The 24414-nt window shown below is 30.4% G+C and overlaps 1 protein-coding gene across 1 annotated transcript in view; it reads right to left on the bottom strand.

The window, feature by feature from the left end:
- LOC143052947 (uncharacterized) overlaps nucleotides 1-24414 on the bottom strand; it is a 605057-nt gene that overhangs the window by 325985 nt on the left and 254658 nt on the right. The window contains exons 9-10 of the mRNA XM_076226129.1: nucleotides 21749-21847; nucleotides 18355-18453 (exon numbers count right to left, since the gene is read on the bottom strand). Coding sequence (XP_076082244.1) covers nucleotides 18355-18453; nucleotides 21749-21847 — 198 coding nt within the window. The remainder of the gene's footprint in view (nucleotides 1-18354; nucleotides 18454-21748; nucleotides 21848-24414) is intronic.

The raw sequence follows: 24414 nt of genomic DNA, 5'->3' as shown, positions 1-24414 counted from the left end.
GATAAAAAGATCATAACATGGCATTTTTCATATCGCATGTATTATCAGCCATAGGTTCAATATCAGCCCAAGATCACAGAATATAACATTTTGACAAGAATGGAACAATATACTATTTTGGACGATCTTACTTTTTTTAACTTTATTTTGGACAATCTTACAGACCTAGAACAGACGAGCTGCAATTTGATTCGGTTTTAAATTTTTTTTTCATTATTCTGTTGTTATTGGGGTCAATTTATTTCGTTAAAATACATTGTATTTGTTCATGTTTTTTAAAAACTTACCACAAAAATACAAAACTTTGACATTTTATAATGATATGAAATTATAACGAACAAAATTTATATAGGTATTCAATTTGTTTTGTAATTTAGCTACTTTGTGTCCATGTATTTTCACGGAGAAATAACTCTTAACTATGAACCTTTCGTACCATGCAACGGTTACTTGCAACGGTTGCTTGAAAGCGTAATCGAGTGCACACAATATTGTTTCTTGTGAATACAAGAAGTAACAATATGAAATTAGTCCCAAATTACAGCAAAAAATTCTCAAAATGCTTCTGCATATAATTCCTAAAATATTCGTTGATATTAAGTGTATACATCAATAATTTCCAAAAGTCAAATGACGGCTCCCACCTCGTACTACAGTTGGTACGGTTGCAAATCGGGAAACCTCTAATAGGAGTAATAACAAAATTAGAAGGGTACACAATCATTTATATCTTGTTTTCACAGAGAACATAGATAGTTAGTGTTGCTATAGGGGTGAACATAAAATAACAATGGTATCCAATCAGATATTGAGATCCTGTATTTACAGAAGAAATTAACAGTTAGTGTGAAATAGGGGTGATGATAAATTAACATTGGTACATAATCAGTTATTGAGATCCTGTATTCAAAGAGGACATCAAAAGTTAGTGTTGTACATGTTCTAACAGGAGTGATAATAAAATAACAAGGGCATATAATCAGCTATTGAGATCTTGAATTCACAGAGGACATCGAAAGTAAGTATTGTAACAGGGGTGATAATAAAATTTCAAGGGTACATTATTCTTAAACATAAGAAAGTTAAATATGTCAAAGTAACATGTCAATACAAATTACAAATTTGTGTATTACCTAATACTAGTTCTCTGGCATAATTCAAATTTTACATTTAAAGATCACAATTGAAAACTGCGTGAATGTTAAAAAGAATATAAAAAAAAATTATCGTATAGAAAGTATTGTATCTATAGGAATAGCTTAAAGTTAACACATGTAAACGATTATAAAACATTTTAAAAAGCGATACATTTATTGAATTTTGGAAACAATTAAAACATAGAAAGATATCCTGTTCAGGTCTACCAGTCTTGAGAATGAATTTCCCTCGACTTACGGCTCGCGAAATTTAACATCCTCTTTACTGAAATTTTTCGCAAATACCCCTCCATTACATGATATATTTGTTCAAAACTTCCACGATATCCTACACAAAAACTCGGGCATGTCTTAAGTATAGTCTGCACAAATAATTATTTACTGTTCTAGGAAATATTCAAAAAACTAAACAAAAGATGTTGGTCTGTTGTCATTATCGTAAGCTTCTAATATGTATTGATTGAAGTTTTAACTTCCGGTTCGTTTTTGTATTAACTGATTGAATATAATTATATTTCAAATTTGAGATACAGTATAATTCATTTGAATAAAATTTATTGGTTTTTTTTCATTGATTGCTGTCACTTGTCCAGTCTTTAGAGTTACCTATTAAAATAATACTTTGTTAAAGAGATTTTGATTATTTGACAAAAGTGCAAAACTTACGTTGTGGAACGAAAAATTACACTTAACAATTTAAAAACCAACGCGTTTGTTTTTCATACCGTATGAATAACGAATCGAAGTGTTAGTTCTTACAACCGACGAATTGAAAATGATAACCAACACGTTGAAAGTGAAAACCAAGGCATTTGTGGTAAAATGTAAGACGTTGAAAGTGAAAACAAACGCGTGGATAGAAATAACCAACGCTTTGGAGCTGTCATAAGATATGGCTTATACTGTCAATGACAAACATGCCTACTGATATACTTGTTATGAGGCAACATTTGTTCACATACTTAAACCTGAATCTCACATAAAATTCACGTGAAAATTTCATGTGAGATTTTCCTCAAACGACCTTATACATGAATCGCACGTTAAAATATTCATGTGAATTTCTCTTAAATTGAGATTCTTATTAATCTCACGGTAAATGTTTTATACGAATTTCACAAATGTATTTTTCATTAAATTTGACCATATCAATTCTTTTTTAACTTAAGATATTTTAAACTCCATTTGGAAATTTATATGAGAAAATAGAATGTGATTAATACGTAAAATTTACGTGCGTTTTTAAATGAGATTCACACGACTATTTTGTTAATATTTGTTATCTAACCATGTTTTAATATTGCCATTTGATTAGGGACTTTCCGTTTAGTTATTTACTCGGAAGTCGGTATTGTTTGGAAAAAAACTATCTTACCAAAAACTTTAACAAAACTCGTCAACAATAAGCAAGCACAATAAAATGTTAAAGAAATATTTGGATTGTAAGAATCCAAAACAAAACAAACAATGATTCAGTGCCAACAGACCTGTACAATAAAACCCAAAGGTGTATAATCTTACACAAATTTGTTGTTTATTTAACCTTTCTAACCAACCACATTAGCATGTGCTGATTCAAAATGAAAAGAAAATAAATTGAACCGAAAAAGCTCCTTAACCACAGACAAAATGCAGATATCTTTGACGTGAAGTTATTAAAAATAATATTCTTCAAATTGATGATATTAACAAGTAACAAAACATCACATGATATGTCTTCAACTGGAAAATGTTGTGTAAAATATATAAATGAAATACAAATCACTTGAATCAATGATCAACAGTTACTCTTCTTGAAAAATCAACGACTTATGCATATGCTGACAATAGATTAAGATCAGTTGTGAGTAAACTAATGTGGGACGAAGTCAAACGGTTAATTTGTTTTAAATTGTTCTGATGTATTCAATTGAACAAATCTTCAGAGAAGTCAGAATTTAGCCAGATTCTTGTAAATTTCCTAGAATTGGCGAAGCATCATCATCAGAAAAGAGAAAAATAATTCGGATCCTTATCAACAGTCTGTGTATTTATCAGAATCCTCGTTAGTAGTCTTTTAATTCGTGACGATTCATTTAAATACATCTAAATGTGAAAATATCATCACACATGATAGAGTATGTCGATTCATTATCAGTGAGGTGTAACAGACGAGAATGCATTATAAGCGTGCATTAAAGAGGAATTATCAGTATTTATATGTGCATTAAAGAAGATTGGTTATCAGTGATGTGAATAATATATGATTTTATCAAACCAATAAAATCACAAAAATACAGAAAAATATGACCCAGCTTTATATAGTTTTATAAGTCTGAGATCTTATTTACATTTTAGTGATATAATTTATGCTTAATTAATATTATCGAATTTAGATGTTTACACAATAGTAATTAATTACTTTAGAAAGGAAATATACATTTGCATTTTGACTTCCCTGACCAGGTTACATGTAAGTTTAAAGTATGGTAATACAAGTTGGCGTGCAATGGAATAAATGTAGCAAATAATATTAAACTTTGCCGCCTTTAAATGTGTGTGATGAACATCAAGATTGTTCGATGTATGATTGTTGTGAGTTGTTTCTGTTTGACAGCCTGAATATTTATATTCATACCAGACAAAAGACAAAAACGTGTTGAAATTCTTACAAATCTGTCTTTTCGACTTAACCTACCCATTAAATTTAGAATAAAAAACTGAGTTGAAAAGTATCTTATGTTTCTTTGTCATTAATCAACAATACATATATATGGCAGCATTATAACGATAACGAAATCAATTCTAGCACTGTCTAGATTTACAAGAGAATAGTTCTGTGACAGTATAACATGTTTACAATGAATAACAAAGACATGTATAGTAAGATAAGCATGTATGAAAAAACTATGAATACTTAGTATTTTTCAATTTGATTTTTCTCCGCAATTTTGTAATGCTACATACACTCTAATGGAATTTCTTCTCATACCTTTTCTTTTTATCAATTTTAACCCTACTTTAAAAAAAATCGCGAATATTAAAAAGTCTGAATCATTTCAAATATGAATATTCAGGAATCTTAAAATGCTATGAAAATAAATGATGCTAAGTATAATTTCATTAAGTATTCCTCTTCATGACATAAGTGCTGATGAGGGCCGTTATATCTATTATCCAATCAATCTCTTACACTTACAATCTTAAAAACAAAAATAAAGACAAGTTATAGGTAAAAACAGGTAAGAAGATTTAAAAAAAAACATAATGTTTTTGTCCTGTGCAACAAGATCTTGAGATTACATTGAATAAACAAGAAATAAGTTGCCAATATATAATGATGTTTCTCTAATTCTTCGTCAAACTATAAATGTCATGTTAGAAATTATAAAAGATTTTCTAGTTCCATGAGTTTAAAAGAACCTGATATCTTGACAGCAATAGCAATAAAAACAACACATACTTAATAGATACAGATGTAATTATTTTGTATGATTTTGAAGTTTGAAAATATAAATAAGAATTGTATAACGATATTTTACAAAATCATGTGAATGTCACATGAAAAAATCATTATTGGTATTTCTCCTGAAATTTACGTAAGTTTTACGTGAGATTCATATGCAACTCGCATTAACTGATTTTACGTATAAACTTTAGATGAGATATACGAAAATTTCACGTGAGATCCTCATGAAATTAAATTCACATGAAATTGATGTAAGTGAAATTTGTCAGTTGAGTACCTTCTTCAATATACCAAATAAAGGCTTATATAATAGTCGGTAACTTATAATGTACCCCATTTGTTCTAATCAAGTTCTTATGAACAATGCCAGTCAGATATTTTCAAAAATCAGAAACAAAAATCACAAAATTAAATGCCATATGCCACATATGACTGCGATCCATTTATAGTTAAACAAATTGTATGAATTAACGCAATACAACATTTTACAAAATGACTACACGTATCTGTTATAATTCAAAGATGATTTACATTAGTTCTAAAAAACTAATTTTATCTGACTAAGGAGTAAACACAACATATTCTCATCCAGAACACATCCAATTTTTGATAAAATAATTTTGTAAGAAAACACACTTGGTTATCTATTATCGTTATGGGATATAATTTGATTAGCCAAATAAAATGACACCAGGCATGTTGCTTGTGTTAGTAAAAAACGGTAACAAGTATAATTTGGTCAGTCACATTCAAGAAACGGAACAGGATTGTAGTAACCCTGTTAAGAACAGGTGATAAATACAAACAGTGTATATACTAGCACACACGTCAGTTGTTACAAAAAAGTAAAGACAATTTTGTTGGTATAATGTATATAATACCACAATTATAAGAAATGAACACCAAGTAGGGAATGCAAAAAAGTAAATTCACAAAAATACTGAACTCCGAAGAAAATGTCCATAATCATATGGCCAAATAAAAAGCAGAAAATCATTAAAACGAATAACAACTGTCATATAGTCAACGAGATAGTAAAAAACAATGGTATACAACCAGTCATTGAGATTTTGTATTTGCAGAGGAAATCGAAAGTTAGTGTTGTAATAGGGGATATAATGAAAAAACAATAGTACACAATCAGCCATTGAGATCTTTTATTTACAGAGGAAGTCGAAAGTTAGTGTTGTAATAGGGGTGATAATAAAATAAAAAGGGTACACACTCAATCATTGAGATCTTGTTTTCACAGAGGAATTCGACAGTTATTTTTATAATAGGGGGTTATAATATAATAACAAGGGTACGTAATCAGTCATTGAGATCTTGTATTCACAGAGGAAATCGAAAGTTAATGTTGTAACAGGGATGATAATAAAATAACAATGGTACATAATCAGTCATTGAGATGTTGTATTCACAGAGGAAATCGAAAGTTAGTCTTGGTATAGGGGTGATAATAAAATAACAGTGGTACACAATCAGTCATTGATATCTTGTATTCACATAGGAAATCGAAAGTTAGTGTTGTATTAGGGGTGATAATAAAATAACAGGGGTAAACAATCAGTCATTGAGATTTTGTATTCACAAAGTAAATCGAGAAAAATTGTTATAGTCGGCTTGATAATAAAATGAGAAGGGTACACACTCAGTCATTGAGATCTTGTATTTACAGAGGAGATCAAATTTTAATATTGTAATAGAGATGATAATAAAATAAGAAGGGAACACAACCAGTCATTTAGGTCTTGTAATCCCAGAGGAAATCGAAAGTTAGTGTTTTGATAGGGATGATAATAAAATAACAAGAGTTCACAAATATTAACTAATTAGTAAAAAAGCAAATATTTCTGTAATACTTTCGTACATATTCATTCATGGAATTTATTATTATGATAGCTCCTTTGATTTAATACAGATATTAATTTTAAAATTATTCAAGGGTTTTCCTCTAATTCTTAAGATACGTATTAATTTGGACACTTAAAGAGAGGGGACCACCATTTAATTTTGTTTTGGTATATGAGGGATGAGCAGTAAGACTGATAAACAAATTTTCATCTGTTACCACGAATGTTTTTTATTACTTTCTTCTTTGTTTTTACATTAGTTTCAAGCATTTTGTGCTGCAAACAAAAGTTCAGTTCGTCTTTTGCAAAGTTCTTTTTTTCTAGCTCATATCAAGCCAGGTTTTTCATTTTCATAATCCTACTATACCACCACAGAAAATCAAACAATCGTTTACTTATATTAAGGAAATATTATGAAAACAAAGCGTCATTAAGGATAGACTTTAAATATTGATAAAAAGAAAAATGGCGTATTCATTAACAAGACAGTTCCTCAATGAAAAAAAAATGACAAAGAAGCAGATGAAAGATTTTATATATAGTTAATAGATGTAGGCAACTGCAATTGCTGTCTTCTTTTTTTTATAACTTGATGATGAAATCAATAGTACTATCAATTTTGTTCTTACTAAAAAAAAATAGTCCTGAATATTTGCCACTGGACGTTAAGCAATCAACAATCATTCATATATTGAAGAACATACAGGTGTGTCTCCCTTTTGTACTGGACGTATCTCCTTTCCATTTTTTTTTTGGGGGGAAGGGGGTGTTGGTGGATTCTGTTATTTCTGCAAAATGGTCATTATATATCTCCTGCAACTGAATTTTCCCTTCAAGTTATAAAAAAAGGGAAAAATATTTCTAAATCTCAATTGACTGATTAATTTAAGAGAGTAAAGGAAACACATAACATACAATGAACAGATATATCATGTTATGGAGGGGTATTTTGAGGATAAGAGGATATAATCATACAACCACGGGAATTATACAAAAGTCATCTACTTAAACGCGTTGCATGCTGTTTTCTGTTACGTGATATCCGAAAAAAAAAATTGGCGGGAAGATGCTCGATAGGGCGAAAAACGAATATCCAAAATGGTAAATATACCATGGTATTTGAGGCAAATTCACTGGCAGTGCTTGGTGAAAAACATGCAAATTCGTTTGAAATGAGAAAAAAAAATGTTAGAATATGCGACAAATATACTGGCTACCAACCAATCAAAGTTGATCATTCTAATATAAGGTAAATTCAGCACTTAATTTACTTATATACATGTACATAGTTATCAAATCGTAACGTCGAAATAAAGTGTCGTATTAAATTTAATTTATCTATTTCCGATATAATACCGGCGTCACACATACTCGTATAGCACCTACAAACCACGTACGCTACCAGTAATTTTGAACGCATCCAACTTGTCAATTATATCTGTATCGTTTGCACTAGTGCGTTTATCTGGCGTTCAAGTAACATATGTTGCCGTATTACTGACGTTTGTATAACGCAGTTAAAAGTCACGCTACGAAGGAAAATCGTCCCTTGAACTTATTTTAGACGCGTCCCTGTCGTACCGAGGACGATTCTCCGTGCATTCGGCGTATGTTTCTAGAACATGTAATGCCACATGTTTTTATGTTGTTCTGATACATCACTATCCCAGGTTAGTTAGCGGGAGGGTTCAGACCTAAGGAGTAAACAGAGACTCACAAACGAAAGGACTTCTACATCAACAATTATAAATAATAATTAAGAAACAACACGAACTCAACTAAAAACCGGGAGTGAAATCAGGTGCTCCGGAAGAGTAAGCATTTTCTGCACCGTATACGGCACCAATCGTATCATTTCTTTGTTCAGTTTGGTAATGGTGGAAGGTTATTATGACTGAGGAAAAATATCAGATATGATTTCTGACACACTTTTGTCATAATGGTCAATCGGCTCATGATGGCGACCGTAAAATTTCTTGAGTGCTGACCTTAATTTGATTGATTCATAGCCCTGTCTTAGCAAATTTTAAGAAAGCAGTATTCCCCGTTCAATAAAATCAACGTACTGTGAGCTAGCTCTAGAGTAACGTATCAATTGCGACACATATACTCCATATGTTTGTGCCGCTGGGATGTTGCTACACACAAATGGAAAGTTGACTATAGGGAAATTTAAATTATCGCGTTTGTCTCAAATTTTGGTATTCATCCTACCATCAGTAGTCATTTCGAGAAAAAAAGGTTTAAATATGAAGCATATGTATTTGTGTCGGCATAATATCTTTAATTTCGAGTTCACTTGGATATTCTAAATGTAAGTGACCACTGAATCTATTATCATCAATATACCGAAAGGTGTAATTAAAAGACTGGGCTAATTTCTTTTATCCTTTCTGTACAAGCCCTTGGATAAATTCTGCTTCATGGGAATATAAAAACAAATCTGCAAGTAAAGGAGCACAACTAGCGCCCTTTTTGTTAAAGAAACATAAACTGACGAGTTCTTTCAGTCGAGCTTTAAGTTTAGTATGTGGAAAAATGGTTACAAGATTTAATTTTTTTAAAGGTAGATCATAAGTAAATGTTTTTTAGAGACAGAATTTTTTTATAATTTGCCAAAACGAGGATTTTGCTATACTTTTTTCAAAATATGATAAAAATTTTGAGTCACCGTGCTATTTCTAAGGCTATGCGTCGTTGAAAATTGCCTAAATATGGTTAGTTTGTTCATGTAAAAACACATAAGAGTGCTTTAAGGTAGCACAATACAAAGATTTTTCATCCCCAACCAGACATCTTTAAACTGATGTAATTCCACTCATCTTTCTTTTAATTTTATAAATGAGGTACCAAAAGAAAGAAGAAGGATTAATCTTTCAAATTGTGATAATTTCATTATGACATAATTATTACATAATTAATTGTTATGTGATTAGTTGCCATATTGTGATGTCCATACTTGAATGAATTTAGCTTCTTTGTTATTCATAGCATCCCAAAATATTTTATAGATTCTTGCACAACACAGTTTGACCTCCCAAACTGTGTCTCAGATTTTTCATATTGTATTTCATTCTCTCATAAATCTACAATGAAATTTGCAACAATAATTCATAAGAGACCACTAAATTCAATTGGGTATGAAATTTGTTCTATTGATGTTTTTGGAAATCTGAGACACAGTTTTGGAGGTCAAGCTGTGTTGTACAAGAATCTATTAAATATTTTGGGATGTTATGAGGAACAAAGATGCTAAATTTATTCAAGTTTGGACATCACAATATAGCAACTTATTACATAATAATTAATTATGCAATAATTATGTCATAATGAAATTGACACAATTTGAAAGATGAATCTTTCTTCTTTCTTTTGGTACCTCATTTATAATATATAAAGAAGGATTAAATGAATTACATCAGTTTAAAGCTGTCTGATTGGGAGTGAACAAATCTTTGTATTGTGCTACCTTAAATAGAATTTTGAAATAAATTGTGAGAAGATAGGTTTCATAATATGTTTTAAGAAAATAAAAAGAAAACATGGTGTCACCGAACTTATTTTCTTGCCACAAGTATAAATAAAAAACTTCCTTATTAGCCAAGTATAAATTTTGTACTAAAAGAGTTATCTCCCCTCAAATGGCTTATAAACAGTCTAACCATTAAATTGCAAATCTTTTTCCAAATTTGCTGATTTGAGCAAATAACTAGACCGATTGTGTACTGTGATTGTACAATCCTAGATGGCGGTAGACCATGAATCTACCTTAAATACATGATTTAATTTTTTTTAGGATTTCTGCAGCTAATTTGGAAATGCTATGATAAATATTTTAAATTTAGCAAATTTGATACGTTTTGATAAAACAAGTCAATAATATTATTATATTATCATCAATATGGTCTCGTACGAATGTAAAGTGGACAACCCCTCTTTCATTTTCCACTGAATAGAGGGCAATATATATATATATATATATATATATATATATATATATATATATATATATATATAAATCTCTTTTATTCTTAAATCTCATTAATATAAGAAAAAATTAGTTGAAATATAAAATAAAATTTCGAATGGATATGGGGAATGTGTCAAAGAGACAACATCCCGACAAAAGAACAGAAAACAGATAAAGGCAACCAATGGGTCTTCAATACAACGAAAAAATCCAGCACTTGCAGATGTTTTAAAATGAAAATTAAAAACAACAAGAATGTGTCCACAGTACACGGATGTCCCACTCACAATATGATTTTTTATGTTCAGCAGACCGTAAAATCACCAAAGTTTTAAGTTATAATGTCTTACATGTTAAAGACGGACAAACACATATATACCATAAGAAATCCTGAAAATAGGCGTATAAAAAGGGGGAGGGTGTTCTTATACCAAATTGTCTTTGCTTCATGAATATTGTATTAAAAATTGTGTTTGAATATTCAGGAGCTTGTGTTTAATCATTAAATCAAATGTATAAAAAAAAAATGCGGAAAATAAATCTTCAAAATGACAACATTTATCAATCTGTTCAACATTTAAAACACAAAATTAATAAAAGATATTTATAAGTTTACTTTTCAATCCTTTAACTGTATCTGGACATGATTGATAAAAAACAGTGATCTGATTGTCAAATTCTTATGAAGATTATTCATACATAGATGATGTTTCATGTAGTAGAAATATTTATTTTTTAAGTTAAAACAGAAAATGCCAAAACATTGACTTTCTTATCAGATAATCTTTGTGTAACATTTGTGGTCAGTTTATTTGGAAGAGATCTTGTATTCACAGAGGACATCGAAAGTTAGTGTTGTATCAGGGGTTATAATAAAATAACAAGGGTATATAATCAGTTACTGAGATCTTGAATTCACATAAGAAAGTTAAATATGTCAAAGTAACGTTTCAATACAAATCACAAATTTGTGTATCACCTAATACTAGTTCTCTGGCATAACTCTAATTTTAGATTTAAAGATCACAATAGAATGGATGTTAAAAAGAATATAAAAACAAATTATCGTATAGAAATTATTGTATCTATAGGAATAGCTTAAAGGTAACACATGTAAACGATTATCAAACATTTTATCAAGCGATACATTTATTGAATTATGGACATACTCCTTTTAGATTTAAAGATCACAATAGAAAACTGAGTATATGTTAAAAAGAATATAAAAACAAATTATCATATAGAAAGTATTGTATCTATAGGAATATCTTATCAAACATTTGAACAAGCGATACATTTATGGAAGTTTGGAAAAAAAAAAAAAAATTTCAAAATTTTTTTTTTCATTCACTGCCATGGCAACGCATTTTTTGTTTTGTTTTGAGAAATAACACTACTCCAATTTTTTTATATTTGGACTTTATGCTTTAAGCAGTATATATTCATTATTTCAAGAACATCTGTCGGTGCATTGTTTCACAGTCTATTATTAAAATTGGTAAACAATACAATTTTCCAGAAATCCCAAAACCAAGGTTTTTGGCAGCTTCAAAAAACTGTGATAGGAACTTATTGTTGTTATATGCTTAGATCATTGTCTTCATGATGACAAATAAAGAATATGACCTCAGAACAGTTTGCTTTTTGTTTTATATGCAAAGAAAACACTAATTTCACTGATTGAAAGATTCTTGTAGAAGCCTTATTAGTTATTACTTATTTAGTAACCATGGCAACCGCAACTCTGTGTATCAATATGATACTAAATTTCAAATAAGGGTGACATATGAGTATTAACTACTAAGTTTCATTGAAATTTGAGATCCTCACTTTCCCACCCTATATCAGAAATGTTGATGCTTACAGAGAATGGCTCTTTATATCTTGTTTTCACAGAGAACATAGATAGTTAGTGTTGCAATAGGGGTGAGCATAATATAGCAATGGTACCCAATCAGATATTGAGATCCTGTATTTACAGAAGAAATAAACAGTTAGTGTGCTGATAAATTAACATTGGTACACAACCATTCATTGATATGTTGTATTTACAGCGGAAATCGAAAATTAGTGTTGCTATAAGGGTGAGCATAAAATAACAATGGTACACAATCAGTTATTGAGATCCTGTATCTACAGAAGAAATCAACAGTTAGTGTGAAATAGGGGTGATGATAAATTAACATTGGTACACAACCAATCATTGAGATCTTGTCTTCATAGAGGAAATCGAAAGTTAGTGATGTAAAAGGGGTGATGATACATTAACATTGGTACATAATAAGTTATTGAGATCTTTTATTCACAGAGGACATCGAAAGTTAGTATTGTACATGTTCTAACAGGGGTGATAATAAAATAACAAGGGTACATAATCAGTTATTGAGATCTTGAATTCACAGAGGACATCGAAAGTAAGTGTTGTAACAGGGGTTATGATAAAATAACAATGGTACATAATCAGTTATTGAGATCTTGAATTATCATAAGAAAGTTAAATATGTCAAAGTAACATTTCAATACAAATCACAAATTTGTGTATCACCTAATACTAGTTCTCTGGCATAATTCAAATGTTAGATTTAAAGATCACAATAGAAAACTGTGTGGATGTTAAAAAGAATGTAAAAACAAATTATCATATAGAAAGTATTGTATCTATAGGAATAGAGTAAAGGTAACACATGTAAACGATTATCAAACATTTTAACAAGCGATACATTTATTGAATTTTGGAAAAAAATAAAACATAGAAAGATATCCTGTTGAGGTCTACAAGTCTTGAGAATGAATTTCCCTCGACTTACGGCTCGCGAAATTTAACATCCTCTTTACTGGTATTTTTCGCAAATACCCCTCCTTAACATGATATATCTGTTCAAAACTTCCACGATATCGTACACAAAAACTCGGGCATGTCTTAAGTATAGTCTGCACAAATAATTATTTAGTAAGTGTTGTAATAGGGGATATAATAAAATAACTATAGTACACAATCAGTCATTGAGATCTATTATTTACAGAGGAAATTGAAAATTAGTGCTTGAATAGGGATGATAATAAAATAACAATGGTACACAATCAGTCATTGAAAATTTGTATTCACAGGGAAAAGCAAAAGTTATTATTATAATTAGGGTGATTATAAAATAACAAGGGTACACAATCAATCATTGAGATCTTGTATTCACAGAGAAAATCGAACGTTAGTGTTGTTATAGGAGTAAAAATAAAATTACAAGGGTACACAAGCAGTCATTAATATCTTGTATTCACAGAGAACATCGAAAGTTAGTGTTGCTATATGGGGGAACATAAAATAACAATGGTACACAATCAGTTATTGAGATCCTTTATTTACAGAAGAAATCAACAGTTAGTGTAAAATAGGGATGATGATAAATTAACATTGGTACCCAACCAGTCATTGGGTTCTTGTATTTACGGAGGAAATCAAAAGTTAGGCCGTGTTCACATTGACCTAAACTCGGTGTTGTGTAAGTGTAACCCACACATAAACTAAACATAATTACGTTCTCATTGATAAGACTCAATATTTATATGTAGTGTAAATCGTGTTTTGTTTACATGCAGTCGATAGTCGATGTAGACCTTGTGTAGGTTAAGTGTACACAAATAAAGGCAACAGTAGTATACCGCTGTTCAAAACTCATAAATCCAGGGACAAAAAACAAAATCGGGGTAACAAACTAAAACCGAGGGAAACGCATTAAATATAACAGGAGAACAACGACATAACACCGAAACGTAACGCACACAGAAATGGACCAAGCATCAGACAAAACACCACGAGAATAACAAATATAACATGAAAACCAAATACATGAATTTGGGATAGACAAGTACCGTGCCACGTCTGATCTCAATATCTCAAAAATAAGAGAAAACACAAAAGACTCAACGTTAAAATGCAACACACACAGAAACGAATGAGTGAATCGTTGTTTGAGTAAAACACAAAACTAGGCATTCAGAACTTTAATTTTCCCATGTATATTTTAGAAAGAAGCGATTTTTATGTAAAATTGATACTTATAACACTTATTAATAAAGTTCTTTGCAGAAATATTTGTCTAAACTTGATGAACTTATTTGTTGTTAACACACTTTACGTAGCCTTATTAACCTCTTATCAAGACAGACAAGACTCATCCATCATCATTGCCGAACACATAATTCATTTGAAAAGGTCCTGAATCGACTGGACGTACACACTGACAGAAATATTTGCCACTGGTCTTTACTCAAACAACGATTCACTCATAAATGCATTACTGAAAAAGGGCGAGGTTAATTGTTTGGTTGTACAGTATCTCAGGTCCGTTAAAATCCAGTTAGAAAAAAAACCAAAACATAACCTCCTCCTTTTTGTAAATACTCCTTGGAGAAAAATATACCATTTGAAACAAACAGAAAAGATAGAAATGTAGTGATCCTTAACATCACAATCTATTTCGTCGTCTGGTCTGTAAGAAAGCTTATGCAGCCTACGTTTTTAATGCGTAATCGAGACTTCTTTAAACTACTGCAAATTATCCAAACTGACTTTCTTAAAGGAGCAACCACTTTACTTCAAAAAAGGTGGGTTTCTGAGTCAGATTTTTTTTCTCCCGCGAAAGTTTATATTTATTTATTTTTTCTATGGTACCAATTCAATATTTGACATTATAATGTATGGGTCAACTTTGTATTCAGAATATTTGTTCATTCTAATCATCTGTATGACCCGATTTTTTTTAATCAAATTGTGGTAAAATCACCCCCCTTCTTTAAAGTCAAATGGTCATTCCCTAACTGATAGAAAAGTTGTTCGAAATTTTGAATTCTGTTCTACGTAATGAACATTTAAATGACATATAGTTTACAAGTGTGAACAACACTTATGTACAGGTAGCTAAACAAGGTGTATAGGTGTGAACAAATTTAATGTGAAACTAGTGTTCATTACATTAAACCTAATGTAAATATATTTTATTTCGTTTGAAATTGGTGTTTTCCCGTTTGCTATTAGTGGTAATTATTTATAGATGGGAACTAGTATAACTAGTTCTGCAACAGTATGTACTATTTATAGAGTTTGATGTCGGGTGTATAATGCAAGAGGAAAGTTTTGGCGGTTTCTACGGGTGGGATTTAATGGTACTATATAAAGTTTGGCATTTTAATGTAATATTATCGAAGGTGCTTGCAGTTGCGTCGAATTGAAGTTGGTCACATTGGTATATTGACAGTTGCTGCTATGTTTATTACATACGTACATGCGTTGGAGGTATTAACACAGGAAAAAGAAAAGATGCGAATGAGAAACAATGGTATATGTCATGGATTTATATGTCAGTGGTTTGAATTGAAGAAATATGTACAAGAAAGTAAAATAAAATATTGTATCGCAAGAGAAAATGATAGGTTACTGTGAGTAGCCAATATTATATCTGTGTTTGTTTTGTTTATAACCTATTGAATTTAGATATTAAATACTTTAAATTCGGACGAGCAGGGCGAGGGAGAATTTAAACATATTTACTGTACACAGTGTTTGGTGTGAACACGGCCTAAGTGTTGCTGAGCATAAAATAACAATGGTACACAATCAGTAATTGAGATCTTGTATTTACAGAAAAAAATAACAGTTAGTGTGAAATAGGGGTGATGATAAATTAACATTGGTACAGAACCAGTCATTGGGATCTTGTATTCACAGAGGAAATCGAAAGTTAGTGTTGTAAAAGGGGGGGGGGGAAATAAAATAACAATTGTACACAATCAGTCATTGAGATCTTGTATTTACAGAGGACATCGAAAGTCAGTGTTGAAACAGGGATGATAATAAAATGACAATTGTACACAATCAGTCATTGAGATCTTGTATTCACAGAAGACATCGAAAGTAAGTGTTGTATCAGGGGTGATAATAAAATAACAATGGTACATAATCAGTTATTGAGATCTTGATTTCACATAAGAAAGTTAAATATGTCAAAGTAACGTTTTAATACAAATCACAAATGTGTGTATCACCTAATACTAGTTCTCTGGCATAATTCAAATTTTAGTTTAAAGATCACAATAGAAAACTGTGCGGATGTTAAAAAGAATATAAAAACAAATTATCATATATAAATTATTGTATCTATAGTAATAGCTTAAAGGTAACACATGTAAACGATTATCAAACATTTTAACAAGCGATACATTTATTGAATTTTGGAAAAAAAATAAAAATTCCTTTTCAGGTCTACCAGTCTTGAGAATGAATTTCCCTCGCCTTACGGCTCGCGAAATTTAGCATCCTCTTTACTGGCATTTTTCGCAAATACATCTCATTAACATGATATATCTGTTCAAAACTTCCACGATATCCTACACAAAAACTCGGGCATGCCTTTAGTATAGTCTGCACAAATAATTATTTACTGTTCTAGGAAATATTCAAAAAACTAAACAAAAGATGTTGGTCTGTTGTCATTATCGTAAGCTTCTAATATGTATTGAAGTTTTCACTTCCGGTACGTTTTTGTATTAACTGATTGAATCTTATTATATTTCAAAATCGAGAAACAGTATAATTCATTTGAATAAAATTAATTGTTTTTTTTTCATTTCTTCCTGTCACTTGTCCAGTCTTTAGCGTTACCTATTTAAATAATACTTTAATAGAGAGATTTTGATTATTTGACAAAAGTGCAAAACTTACGATGTGGAACGAAAAATTACACTAAAGAATTGAAAAACCAACGCGTTTGTTTTTCATACGGTATGAATAACGAATTGAAGTGTTAGATCTTACAACCAATGAATTGAAAATGATAACCAATATGTTGAAAGTGAACACAAAGGTATTTGTAGTAAAAAGCAAGACTTTGAAAGTGAAAACAAACGCGTGGATAGAAATAACCAACGCTTTGGAACTGTCATAAGGTATGGCTTATACTGTCAATGACAAAAATGCCTACTGATATACTTGTTATCAGGCAAAATGTGTTCACATAATTAAAACTGAATCTCACATGAAATTCACATGAACATTTCATGTGAGATTCTCCTCAAACGACCTTATACATGAAACTCACGTTAAAATGTTCATGTGAATTTCTCGTTAATTGGGATGCTTATGAATCTCACGGGAAATTTTTTATGCGAATTTCACAAATGTATTTTTCAATAAATTTGACCATATCAATTTTTTTTAACTAAAGATATTTTAAACTCCATGTGGATTTTATATGAAAAAATAGAATGTGATTAACACGTAAAATTTATTTGAGTTTTTAAATGAGATTCACATGAAACATGTATTAACTGATAACACGTATAAACTTGTTTTAGATGAGATTTACGAGAAATTGATGTTGGTGAACTTTGCAAGTGTCGTACCTACATATCACAAATAAAGGTTTAAATACTAGTTTGTAACAAACACAACTTTTCTTGAGCTACAGATACGAAAAAAAATCAGAAAAATAGTCATCTTCCAATGTGTAACAAACATCACATACTGTGTCATCAACTTGACCATATTGTGAAGCAAAAATGAATACAATATATATCATTAAAATTAGTGGTTAAAACTGATTTAGATAACTGTTTACTCTTTACACTACACATATACAACACGTTTTTAGAAAATTTTATATAATTGTATTTTTTAAAGATGATTAACATTGATTCTATCTGGCTAATTAACATATGTGTTCTCAGCTCTTTCGTGTTTATCAATAATTGTTTCTGTCAGAACACAAACTCTGTCATTTATGTTTGTTTCTGATAAAATTGGACGAGACAAGTAAACATGACATTTTATATTTACTAAGACGGACGTGTTGTCCACTATACCTGTATGATTAACAACACATTTGTTTTGATTCAATATAAAAAGAAGTAGGATAAGATGATATATTTGGTTACCTTGGTTTTTGATTCGATGTCACATTGAGCTGTCACCAAGTATTTTACAATCTCAATATGTCCTAGCTGCACAGCATACAATAGCGGTGTAAAACCCTCCTGTAAGACCAACATACATATAATTCATCAAACATGTATTCATTTACTGAAAATGTTTATGGATATGATAGCACACACGTCAGTTGTATCTCAAAAGTTTAATGTAAATGATATTAATGTATCTTGATTTCTGTCGAGGAGACAAATCCTAATACAAATATAATATGACAAGTATTGCTTTTTTTTAATTGTTTGACAGTGGATCTGCGTGTATATAATTGTATCTCCAAAATGCAACCAAGAACGTTTTCGCATCAACAATTTATCAACAAATCATATCAGATGTTTACAAAAGGATAATGTCAGTACACAAAGTAATACATGAGAGTGGCCGTTCGTAGCATTGACGTCCGAATGAACTTGACTCCAATCTTAATTGGCAAGTATTGTCAGTTTTCTTATCGAAGATCTTCCCGACACAAAATACCATATAAGCGTAATAACACCAACAATCAAATCAAATCAAATCGTGTCAACAGCAATATGTACATACCTTATAAAATTTGCAACGCGTTGGTTTTCACTTTCAACTCGTTGGTTTTCACTTTCAACGAGTTAGTACTAAAAACTAACGCATTGATTTGTCATTCTTCAGCATGAAAAACTAACCCGTTAGTTTTATTCCATACCGTTGGGTTTGCGCTTTGTTAAAACATTGTTTAAATATGAGTTACACTAATGACTGGACCGATGACAGGACAAATACAGAACCTAATAAAACATGCTTATATTCTTTTTATATCTCAAATGATTTATCTCAAATTTGATATATGATCAAATTCCGCCTATAATACACATACAGCAGAAAGCAAAACAATGTTTGTTTAAAACAATTCAAAAACGTCATATGATTATGACTTGACCAACATTATCAATGACCGGACCAAATGGAAAATGCTTCTTACTTCTCTGTTTCTAAAGGGATTTATCTCAAATTTGAAAGATAATAAGATTTCATGATTAAATACATAAAAAAGAATAAAAATAAATGATTAAAGTATTAGAAATTTGTGAAAACGTGACCTTACCAACGTTGACAATGACCTGACCGATTAAAAGTTGTGAGGTCATGGCTATTTTACTTTTTTAAAAGTAAATGTTGAATTTTGGCCATTTACTCAAACGATAAGTTTTTTTTTTATATCTAACCGACATTGATAGTGACCTGACTGTTATCATGACCAGGAATATGCATATGTATCTATCAATATAATATAAGATTTACTTCAAACTCATAGAATCAGTAAGAATAAAACAGTGTTCCAATTGTTCAACTTTTACAGACTTTTCTAGTTGTAACATTTTATTGCAAATAGATTACTGATAAAAAAATAACAAGGCTATACAATCAATTATTGAGATTTTGTATTCACAGAGGAAATCGACAGTTAGTGTTGTAATTAGGGTAATAACAAAATAACAAGGTACACAATCAATCATTGAGATTTTGTATTCACAGAGGAAATAGAAAGATAGTGTAGTAATAAGGTTGATAAGAAAATAACAAGGGTACACAATCAATCATTGAGATTTTGTACTCCCAAAGTAAAGTCAAACATGTCAAAGTAATGTTTTTATAATTTTCAAATTTAAAATTCTGTAGCATAATTCAATCTTCAGAGATCGCAAGAGAAAACTACATCAATTTAAGAAAAAAGGTAAAAAAAAACTATTTCATAGACATTATTTTATCTATGGAAAAAGCTTTACGGTAATGCATGTAAACGATTATCAAACCTTTTAAGGCCACACCAATTTAATTTCTTGTTCAGGTATGGTCTGCAAACATATATATAGTTATGTACATTCATGTAAATATTTAAAACTTCCATGGTATCCTACACATGGCTCGGACATATCTCAGGTATAGACTGCAAACATAGTTATGTACTTTCATGTAAATATTTAAAACTTCCTCGGTATCCTACACATGGCTCGGCAGACCTCAGGTATAGTCCGCAAACATAGTTATTTACTTTGATGTAAGACAATAATAATCAAAACCAAGGAGTAAACAAAGACTCACAAAACCAAAGGACATTTACATCAATAGTTATAAATAATCATTAAGAAACAACACGAACTCCACTAAAAACCGGGAATGAAATCAGGTGCTCCAGAAGGGTAAGCATTTCCTGCACCGTATACGACACCCGTCGTGTTATTTCTTTGTTCAGTTCGGTAATGATGGAAGGTTATTATGACTGAGGAAGAAATTGTGAGTGATGACCTTCATTTGATTGATTCATAAATATTAAATCAACAACAATATCCTACACAATTTTGGTTTTCAATTTCAACGGGTTGTTATTTTGCTGCATATGTGAATCGCAATTCACGAGAAATCCACATGAACATTTAAGCGTTCGTTTCATGAATAAGGTCGTTTGAGTTGAATATCACCTGAAAACTTATACACGAATGTCACAATTGAAAATTTGTATTTTGTATTTTTCATGATTTTTATTAAATTTGAACATATATTTAAAGTACGATGTTCACGTGAAATTTACGTGAGTTTTACATGAGATTAACATGAAACTCGCATTAACTGATTTCACGTATAAATTCGATTGAGATTAGATTTACGAGAAATTCACGAGAGATTCACGTGAATTTAAATTCAAGTGAAACTGATGTAAGTAAAATTTGCCAGAACAAAACCTACTTCAATATAACAAGTAAAGGTTTAGATAATAGTGAGTTATTAGGAATGTACCACAACTTGTTCTTATCAACTTCTGACCAATGACAGTCAGATATTTTAAAAAAATCAGATAAAAATATCACAAAACTAAATCAAATATGCCTCATATGACTGAGATTCATTGATGGAAAACAAATTGTATGAACTAACCCAATCAATAAATTCCTTTCGCTACATCATTTTACAAAATGATTAAATGTATTTGCTTTAATTCAAAATGATTTAAATTATTTCTAAAGAATTACATGAATTAATATTATCTGAATAAGGAGTTACCACAACATATTATCATGCAAAACATAGCAATTTTTGATAACATTATTTTTGTAAGAAAACAAACTTGGTGTTTTATCATGTTTTATCGGATAAAATTTGACAAAACATATAAAATGACACATGTGGCAACGGTCTGGTTGATTATGTTAGCACAAACTCTGTTACAAGTATAATGTGGATGGTCACATTCTAGAAAAGGGAACAAGATTGTGTTAACTATATTAGGAATATATTAAAGTTGTCTGATTTACAACATGCTTTTGTATTTATTCACAATAAAGAGGAGAAGTATCAAATAAAAATCATAATTACATTGGTTCTTGCATCTCTTTGACAGCCCACAGTGATCAGGTATTGGACTATATCTAAGTTTCCTTTCTGGACAGCAAGACATAATGGTGTTTTTCCATCCTGTAATATCAACACATAGAACAGACATTATAACTTCAGTCGTAGACGAGATGGCATAAATATGAACATCATATATAACATACAAATCCGTTGACAACATACAAACAGAAGGAATACTTATTTAACTTACTTTTTTTTGAGATCTCAGAATTATATTTTTTCAATACATTTCGAAATACTGGTGAAAGACTGACTTTTTTAAGATGAGATATACTCAAATACAAACAAAATCTAACAATAGAGCAAAAAGCTGTTGGTCTAAAAAATATGTTTGCCTTAAATCTGTTTTATTAATAGTAATTTAGGAAACAGATTGATGTAGACACTTGAAGCCTGTTCAAAATCCTTTGTGAATATGCATAAATATATTGTAATTTTATAATTCATAATCAAATATTGTTTCCATTAAAGTAGTTTACTAAGTATGTCAACGAAACGTGTTCTTGGCAGCATATTTAAACAGATGATAACGAAACAAGAATGTACAATATGTATTAATTTGTTGCATGTCTGTACATGTATATTCTATATAAACAACATAGACCCATCATCAGCACTATTTTCTTAAATACAATTGTGCTACAGAAATATATAGATAGAATAAAGAGATGTAGGAAAATGTGGTGTGTGTGCTTTTGAGACAACTCTCTATCCAAAAAATAATTTAAAAAGTAAACCATTACAGGTAAATGCACGGCCTTCAACACGGAGCCTTGGCTCACACTGAACAAAAAGCTAGAAAGGATCCCAAAATTACTAGGGTAAAACCCTTCAAACGGGAAAACCAACAATCTAATCAATATAAAAAAGGAGAAATGAAAACATATATAAATAACATAAACAGACGATAACTACTGTAAATCAGATTCCTGACTAATGACAGGTGCAAACATTTGCAGCGTAATTTAACCACAAAAGAATATAGGACAGGTTTTTTTTTAAATAAATTTTAGAATGTATTACTTGTTCAAATTTTAGATTTCTATCATTTAGACAAGTAAATAAAAGCATCTCTCTATGTTATTGACACGACTATTTTTGTTATTATTTTTTATCTAATCATGTTTTAATCTTGCCATTTGATTAGGGACTTTCCGTTTTGAAATTTCGTCGGAATTTGGTATGTTTGTTAAACTATCTTATTAAAAACTTTAACACAACCGGTCAACTTCTAAAAAAAAAAGTCAATAAAATATTTAAAAAAAAAATCGTTGTAAGAAAACAAAACAAAACAATGAATGATTCAGTGCAAAAAGATTTGTACAATAAGACCCACATGTTTATAATCCAACACATATTTATTGTTTATTAAACCTATCTGATAACAACATTAGTTTTTGGTGATTCAGAATAAAAAAAGGAGATGGATCGGACCAAAGAAGCTTCTTAACCACAGCAAGAAACGGAGCAAAGGCAGTGCAGTAATTGAAACTAGTATTCTTTCCAATTGATGATATTAACATATAAAACAACATCACATACTGGACAATGTTGTGTAAAATATATCAATACAATACAAATCGCTGAAATCAATGGTCAAAACTAAGTAAGATGACCAGCTACTCGTCTAGAAAAATCAACGACTAATTGATATGCTGACACTATATTAAAATCAACGACTAATTGATATGCTGACACTACATTAAAATCAACGGCTAATTGATATGCTGACACTACATTAAAATCAACGACTAATTGATATGCTGACACCACATTAAAATCTGTTTTGTGTAAACTAAAGAGGGACGAAACAAAGTTTCAATTTCTTTGAAATGTTTTGTTTTATTGAATTGAACAGAATCTTCAAAGAAGTCGGAATTAAGCCAGATTCTTGTCAATTTTCTTTGAATTTGTGGGTATCATCTTCAGAAAACTGAGAATTAATTTGGATCAACTGTGAATTTATCAGGACATCGTCGAAAGTCTGTTAATTGGTGACAATTCATTACATCTAAATGTGAAAATATCATCACACATGATAGTGTATGTTGATTCATTATCAGTGAAGTGTTACAGACGAGGATGTATTATAAGCGTGCAAACCAATAAAACCACAAAAAAACAGAATTCAGAGGAAATCAAATCCCTAAACACATGGCAACATTTTCAGTTGTGTATAGATATATGTGGTATTCGTGCCAATTAGACAACTCGCCATCCAAATAACAACCTATGAAAGTAAATAATTATAGGCCTAGGTATGGCTTTCAACACGGAGTCTTGGCTCATACCAAACAGTAAGTTATCAAGAGCCCCAACAAATGCTCGTGTAAAACCATTCAATCGGGAAAACCAAGTGACTAATCTATATAAAGACGAAAAACGAAATCACGTATGAACTATATAAACATACGACAACTACTGTACATCAGATTCTCGAATATTTTTCAGTGAACTGGGATTTTATTCGAAGTCAGTGTCAGTGTAAACTTCCTTCAAAACGGTCAGCCAAAACAAAAATGGAAAAAGAAAATTAATTAATAGACTCAGAAGAATCACAGGGAAAATATAATCCAGCTTTTTTATAGTTCTATAAGTCTGAGATCTTATTTACATATTATTTAGTG

The sequence above is a fragment of the Mytilus galloprovincialis genome, chromosome 11 (assembly GCF_965363235.1).
Source record: "Mytilus galloprovincialis chromosome 11, xbMytGall1.hap1.1, whole genome shotgun sequence".
Taxonomy (NCBI): Eukaryota; Metazoa; Mollusca; class Bivalvia; order Mytilida; family Mytilidae; genus Mytilus; species Mytilus galloprovincialis.
This window is presented reverse-complemented; position numbering and strand designations above follow the sequence as displayed.